Raw genomic sequence first — 7875 nt, forward strand, 5'->3', positions numbered from 1 at the left:
TTATATATATATATATATATATATAAAGCAATAGATGATTTAAAATAAATAATATGATCTAAATATTTTTAAAAATAATGATATAAAATAAAAAATATTATAAAACTAAAGTAAAAATTTTGGCACAAGTTAATGCAAATGTTCTTAACCAAGATAATTTTTTTTTTGGAGAAACAACCAAGATAATTTGAAAGCATAATAATTTAACAAAAAGTTATTGAATCGTCAAAGCCTTGGACAGGTCACCGGAACAGTGGAGGGACCACAAAGAAACCCTTTTTAGAACAGAGAAAAAGGAAAATTATTAAAAAAAAAAAAAAGCTGATTAAAATGAAAAGACAAGGGTGAAATGAGAGTAAGTCCAAAATTACATGCTAATACCCTTTCTAATACTTAGGTGATTCCGTCACGTCACGATGAAACCGGAGGAAGAAAAATGAACACATACAATTGTCTCAGACCAAAAAAAGATAACAGAAACACACGAGGGTATATTCGTCATCGTGTTTTTTTGTTTTTTTTTTTATAAAAATATATATTATTGTAAGTAAGACTCAAAAAGCTGAGCTGGTGGTATATTACTTGCATTGCATAATAGCAACGTTTCCCAAGACAAAGCCGGCTCTCATTAATTTCTCTCTCTCTCTCTCTCTCTCTTTTACTTTTTTTTTTTTTTTAATAAAATTTTTGGTTTCAAATATTGATATGATATAGTCACAAACACATTATTGTCTCTCTCTTCTCTCCTCTTTCTTTCTCTCTCTTCTTTCTGTGTTGATGTATGTATGTTTTTGGATTCCCACCTATTTTTCCCAAACACAAAGCAGGTGGTACTAAAGAGAAAGTTTTGGAGAGAGAGAGAGAGAGAAATAAAAATAGAAAAGTCTAGAGTCGCCGGAAAATGCTCAGCCAAAGCTCCGAACTCCGGCGAGTGAGTCAATGCGGTGGTGATTAGTATTTACTTATTTTAACAAAATAAATAAAGTTAATCTGGAAGTGGGTTTTTGGTTTTATGAGCCAGAACAAAAAATGCGTGAAGCACTACTGTGTGATGAGCCGAACGACGTCGTATCCACCACCACGAAGAAGAAGAAATCCGACGAAGTGATATTAACAGTCGCGCGTAGTCGATCCCAAGCTGGTAGCACACGAAGGGTAACGCCAACGACCTTAACTAGCTCACCTTCGCTAACCGCCGCCGTAAACGTGGGCGTAACTGTGGCGGAGAAGCCACTCGCGAACGGAGATCTGTACATCGGGGGTTTGTCAGGGAACGCGCCGCACGGATCTGGGAAGTACTTGTGGACGGACGGGTGCATGTACGAAGGCGAGTGGCGACGTGGCAAAGCGTACGGAAAGGGCAAATTCTCGTGGCCATCTGGGGCGACCTACGAGGGGGACTTCAAGTCGGGTCGGATGGAAGGGTTAGGTACTTTCATCGGATCCGACGGGGACACCTACCGCGGGTCGTGGAGCTCCGATCGGAAGCACGGGTACGGAGAGAAGCGCTACGCGAACGGCGACTTTTACAAAGGGTATTGGAAACGGAACGTGCAAGATGGGCAAGGGCGTTACGTTTGGAAGAATGGGAACGAGTACGATGGGGAATGGAAAAACGGTGTGATTTCGGGTCGTGGGGTTTTGCTTTGGGCCAACGGAAACCGTTACAGCGGGGAGTGGGAAAACGGAGTTCCGAAAGGGAACGGGGTTTTTACTTGGCCTGATAGTAGTTGCTATGTTGGTAGTTGGAACAAGGACCTCAAGATTCAGCAAATGAACGGTACTTTTTATCCGGGAAATGGGAAAGAGAGGGGCTTGAAGAGTGACGGCAATGGTGGTGGGTGTGACAATTTGATGATCACGATGCGGAAAAGGTCGTCGGTGGACGGAGCTAGAGGGAGCGTGACGGAGAGGAATTTTCCGAGAATCTGTATTTGGGAATCGGATGGGGAAGCAGGGGATATAACTTGTGATATAATCGACAATGTGGAGGCTTCCATGTTTTATCGCGATGGTACTGGGATTGGGATGGATCCTCGTGAAGGGTTTCGCCAGTTTAGACGGAGTCCATGTTGTTTTCCCGGGGAGGCGAAGAAGCCAGGGCAGATGATATCAAAAGGCCATAAGAATTATGAATTGATGCTTAATCTTCAATTGGGAATTAGGTATTGTTACGGAGGATTGAGATTGTTGGTTTTATGTGTGTGGATTGATTGAGTGGATCTAATATGTTGATTGTTGATTGTTGTGTAGGTATTCTGTGGGGAAGCATGCTTCCATATTGCGTGAGCTAAAGGAGAGTGATTTCGATCCCAAGGAGAAATTCTGGACGAGGTTTCCGCCAGAGGGATCCAAGATTACGCCGCCCCACCAGTCTACTGAGTTTCGATGGAAAGATTATTGTCCCATGGTGTTTAGGTATTGTTTTATTTATCTGTCTACTTATCTAGTATGTGTGGCTATGATTTAAGGTTTGTGGGTTATGTAGTAAGAGGATAAGAATGCTATGTTTTTGCTGCATTGCTTGCTTTAACATGTCCAGTACTAGTGCCATTTTTTTTTTTTTTTTTTTTTTTTGTGTGCGCGCTATGGTTGTAAGGAATATGTATATATTTATTTCAGACGTTTGAGGGAGCGGTTCCAAGTAGATCCTGCTGATTACATGCTGGCTATTTGTGGCTCCGATGCCCTTCGGGAGCTTTCCTCTCCGGGGAAGAGTGGAAGCTGCTTTTACCTTACACAGGATGATAGATTTATGATCAAAACAGTGAGGAAATCAGAAGTCAAGGTCGGTGGCCACTCCCTTTTGACTTTTGTCTTGTTAATTTTGAAAATTTGCCTGAGTTGAGTTATAAATGCATTTCGATAGGCTTTGTTAGCATATTGGAAATTGTTTTTTCGTAGTGACCACTCTACTTTAATAATTAAGGGAGACATGTTAGAGGTGGGGCAATTAGATTGAAATCTCAAGTTTGGTAATCTTTTTATAGGTGCTAATTAGAATGCTTCCAAGTTATTACCAACATGTATGTCGGTATGAAAATTCCCTGGTGACAAGATTCTTTGGGGTGCATTGTGTCAAACCGATTGGTGGCCAGAAGGTAATGTGTTGTGGGGACAAATTTGAGTGGTTTGGTTCACATGGGTTTTTTGTTTTCTGATTTTTGTGTATTGTGATTGGAAAGCAGACCCGGTTCATTGTAATGGGCAATTTATTCTGCTCAGAGTATCGGATCCATAGGCGATTTGACCTAAAAGGATCATCTTTTGGCCGCACGACTGACATGCCTGAGGGTGAGATTGATGAAACCACAACCCTCAAGGACAATGATCTTAATTTTGTGTTTCGCCTTCAAAGAAGTTGGTACCAAGACCTCATCAAGTAAGTTCACTGAGTGTATTTGCATTTCCTACTTCAATTTGCTTCACTCAGATTCTCCATCTGGTTCTTGCATCTGTTTTAATGTGCTTCAAACCTTGTTCAGACAAATTGATCGGGATTGTGAGTTCTTGGAATCGGAGAGAATCATGGACTACAGTCTTTTGGTTGGTCTTCACTTTCGTGATGACAATACATGTGACAAAATGGGTTTATCGCCATTCCTTTTGCGTACTGGTAATCAATTATAGCATCACTCCACAAATAATTCATGAATAGATAGATTTGTGGAGCCATAAGAATGTTGTGCTGAATGTGTGCCCTTTGCAGGTAAAAAGGATTCTTATCAGAATGAAAAGTATATGCGTGGATGTCGCTTCCTTGAAGCAGAGCTACAAGATAGGGATAGAGTTTTATCTGGCAGGTATGTTCTCTGACCTTTTTCTTTTGTTTTCTAGTTTGAGCTAAAGCTAAGTATCAAGTGTTCATAATTGTGGTCTCTAGTTCATTATTAATACTTCAAAATACTTTGTCACAAAGAACTGTGAGAATGGATTGTGGTTGGGCTCTATCTTCCTATTTTTTATGGTATAAATGGTGGCCAATAATTTCTTCAATTGTATTTGAACGTGTTTGATGGGGCTATTGAAAGTGACTTGGGGTGACTTGGGGTGTCTTGGCGATTCTGTGGGGGTAGTTCAGTAGACAACAGTTGTATGTGGGGGCATTTACAGGGTATGGTCCTAAATTTCATTGATAAGAATTAAAATTTCCTTTATGCGCGTTTTCTTTTTGAATGGTTGATAAAATTTGTTGCGAAGGATGATCAAAGTACCAATTTCGTTTCATAATTGCCATTATTAAAAACAATTATATTGGATAGAATTCATTCTAGCTGAGCTGAGTTTTTTCAATCAAACAAGATTAGCATTTACAATTATTCATTCTTCCCCCTTGTGTTTACTTATTGGGTAGAAATGATACCAGGGGATAGACCTATATATAGGGATGTAAAAAATGAAAAGGGATCTTTTAATATGCATTGGCATGATGTTGTCTTCTGGTTTATTTATTGTATTTTTTTTTTTAGTAATGACATGATTTGATCTTTCATTTCAATTGCATGTTTATGTGTTAAATTTGGTTAGAAAATGAAACTTTCATGTCTATTTTATCGAGGAACTGGGGAAATCATATGTACTGAATTTAAATTGAAACCATGTCTATCAGGAAACCATTAATCAGGTTAGGAGCAAATATGCCTGCAAGAGCGGAACGGATGGCTAGAAGGAGTGACTTTGATCAGTATACCCCGGGTGGAATAAGCCGTTTGACACCTTCACGCAGTGGTGAGAGCTACGAAGTAGTCCTTTACTTTGGGATCATTGACATTTTACAGGACTATGATATTAGCAAGAAATTAGAGCATGCCTACAAGTCCTTACAAGCTGACCCAACTTCTATTTCAGCCGTTGATCCGAAGCTCTACTCAAAGAGGTTTCGGGATTTCATAGGGAGAACATTCATAGAAGACTGGTAGCTCTAAAATGGAATATTGGTAATGAAAACCAGTGCCAGAGGATTGAGAAGAATCCTCACTTAGATCTGAACCCCTCTAAAAAAAAGGCTGTGAAGCATACAGAATTTCCAACAGTTGTTGGAGCAAATACTACTTGATGGGTCAGAGGCCAGGCCACTGCAAGCGGCTTATGGAAGGTGCTAAATTGCTAATGGCTGATTTTGAAGATACAGCCGTAGTAATGGGATATTGGAAGGTCAGAAAACTTGTACATGCGAGGGGAGGGGGGGATGGGAAATGTGGATTTTGATATGCCTTTTCTTTTTTGGTTAAATTTTTGTGGTAACCAAGGAATGTGAAGATTTGAAAGATAGGTATGGGGAACTGAGAAAAATGTTCCCTAGAGAAAAGATTCAAAATGGGAGGGGAGACTTGGAATAAGTGTACAGTATCATAGAAAGGATCGGATAGTTTATGGAATTCCATATTTTCCATAAATTCTTTTTTTTTTTTTTTCCTTGTAAGATATTTTTCAAAAATACTTATTTTGAATCACATTGCTAGAGAGGACCCATGGGGTATTCTCTCTCTCTCTCTTTTATCAGCTGTTTATATATAAATGGACTCTCTTACATGTGTTTATAGAAATGGGGTCATTGCGTTGCTTTTGCAATGAAAGGGTAAAGACATGAAAAGGAGAGAAAGCAAGAGAAAGATGCGCTGGCGTTTCTTGTTTCTACTCACTTTGTTTACTCTTCTTTTTTTTTTTTTTTTTACTGTTTTTTATTTATTTTTTATAATAAAAACTTATTTGCAAAGGCAGAGAGTAAAAATTAAATAATGGGGATAGTAGTACACTTTGGTTTGGAAAGAACTGAATGTTACTATTTAAATAAGGTAAAACTAAACTTGACAACGCAATTGAAGTGTTGGAATAAAAACTATTTGGCCAAACAATGGTCCCCCTCTTCCTCTTCGTTCTCTCATCTTCCTTAACTGTAAGTTGAGGAGGAATCTATACAGTACCAAACAACGTGACAAGCACTCATTAATAAATTGTTATTGCTCCGTGTTTAGGAGGGTAATGAAGTCATTTTGTGAGAGTGACACGATTAGGGCATTGGGACTGGTGCAATAGTTTTTTAACCTTTTACTGCATAGGTCAAAGACAGTGGCAGAGAGGTGGGGAGAGAGAGGGCTCTTCCAGTACCCCCCCTTTGCTTCTCTTTTTGACCTTGTTCTCTTTTTGGGAGCTTCTATTGTCTGATTGCTGAGATCCAAAGCACTGGTATATCATCCATCACCATGAGATTCATTACACTATGGATTGCAATTTGCTGCCCCTGCTGGGTCCATTCTTCATCAAAGTCCACTCGTGTCTTTTTACAATTTTTGAATAACCAAAAAAAATTGCTGTCTTTACAGTTTAGAGATTAACAACTTATCACCTCATAATTATGAGATAGCGTTATGATGCCGCTATTGTGTGTGCTTTTTAATGATTTTCAGCCGTTTTGATGTGTCTAAAATTTCATGCTTCTAGAGTTTTATATTATTTGATGAATCGATCATGCAGCCAAAGTTTATTTTATTGTTAATTGGCATTGTCAAACAGGATTTATTTTTAATAATCAAGGTATAACTATCTTTGTATACTCTATTGCGACTTCAAATTCTGTTTGTCTGATTAAAGGAAAATGGTTAAAGAACATTCTTATTGCCTAATCATAAAAATATTGTGAATTCAAATTCTTTTGATCTTGAAAGGGTACATGGAGAAGAAGCCAGGAAATGAAATGAAACATGAACTGTAAACATTTTTTTTGAGGAACAACATGAACTGTAATTAATAGTGAAAGTAGAGAAACTTTTTTGTATTTCACTGTTCTTTGATTATATTTGTTGTCAATTCTGTAAAAATGGCTTTAGAGAAATTAAAGATTAAAATCGTTCCTGGAAAGATTGTCCACTGTTTGCCTAAATGAATTCTACCTTTACATTGAGTCACACCCTTGGGCTTCGAAGTTAAAGACTCAGGCAAAGTTCCACACACCTTAACCAAGATGAAGTTTGCATTTCTCTAAAAATGATACCCTAGTGAAGCTTTCATTTTTGTTTGTTTGTTTTTATTTTTAGCTCCAAAGTAGGACAAAGTTGACTCCCCACAACCACCCCCCCCTCCCCCTCCCAAAAAAAAAAAGAAAAAAAAAGGAAGGAATGATGATACACCTAATCGCTTATATTTCTTAACATTTAGGACCCGTTTGGTATATGTGTTTAAAAATTGAAAATCATTGTTTGAAAATATTTGTGGAAATATATGTAAGTGAAAAAGTGTGTGTGAAAATACGTGTAATATTGTTTAAAAACTGAAAATGGTTGTTTAAAAACACAAACCAAATACCCCTTAAAACTCCATTGAGACTTTTATTTTTATTTTTAATTATTATATATATATATATATATTTTTTTTTTTTTTGACTGGAAAGGTAGATTTTTAATTATTATATTGAAGATGATAGCTATTGAAGCTTGTTGATGCATATATTAAATTAAAATCCGACCTAATCAATGCACTTTTATTTGGATTGCCTAGCTATGCAATATTCTGGAGTAATATTAGAAAAAAAGAATTGCATTGAACCACACCAATAGGAGATAGGAAAGATTATTATTAGAACCTCATATTTTAGGACTGTCTTTTTTTTTTTTTTTTGCCTAGCACATGTTAGAACCTTATTATTAGAACCTCATTATTATTAGAACCTTATAGCAGAACTGGCTTTAAAGAAGTTAGGGCCGTAAGGGTAATTTCAAATAATATAATATTCCAGTTGAAATGGCATTTTGTTCCCTGTTTAAAATAAAGCTCACAGCTCAACGTGGCCATATTCAAGATAAGAATGGAAAATTGTGGACATAATGAGTCTGTTTGGATTGAACTTATTGTTACTGAAACTGAAAACTGAAAACACTA

The 7875-nt window shown here is 37.4% G+C and overlaps 1 protein-coding gene across 2 annotated transcripts; it reads left to right on the forward strand.

Annotated features, from left to right (window-relative positions):
- Positions 1-686: 686 nt before the first annotated feature.
- Positions 687-5499, forward strand: LOC126698317 (phosphatidylinositol 4-phosphate 5-kinase 1-like). 2 transcript variants are annotated; one of them, XM_050395465.1, is made up of 9 exons: positions 687-2165; positions 2254-2418; positions 2623-2788; positions 2991-3101; positions 3189-3382; positions 3486-3616; positions 3710-3803; positions 4610-4728; positions 4849-5499. In XM_050395465.1, exons 1-9 carry the CDS (start codon positions 1030-1032, stop codon positions 4917-4919), a joined length of 2187 nt encoding a protein of 728 aa, XP_050251422.1. In that variant the 5' UTR covers positions 687-1029; the 3' UTR covers positions 4920-5499. The 2 variants fall into 2 exon arrangements, with proteins under 2 accessions (XP_050251422.1, XP_050251421.1); XM_050395464.1 differs by having other exon boundaries at positions 689-2165; positions 4610-5499.
- The last annotated feature ends 2376 nt before the right edge of the window (positions 5500-7875 follow it).

Source organism: Quercus robur, chromosome 9 (assembly GCF_932294415.1).
Source record: "Quercus robur chromosome 9, dhQueRobu3.1, whole genome shotgun sequence".
NCBI classification, from domain to species: domain Eukaryota; kingdom Viridiplantae; phylum Streptophyta; class Magnoliopsida; order Fagales; family Fagaceae; genus Quercus; species Quercus robur.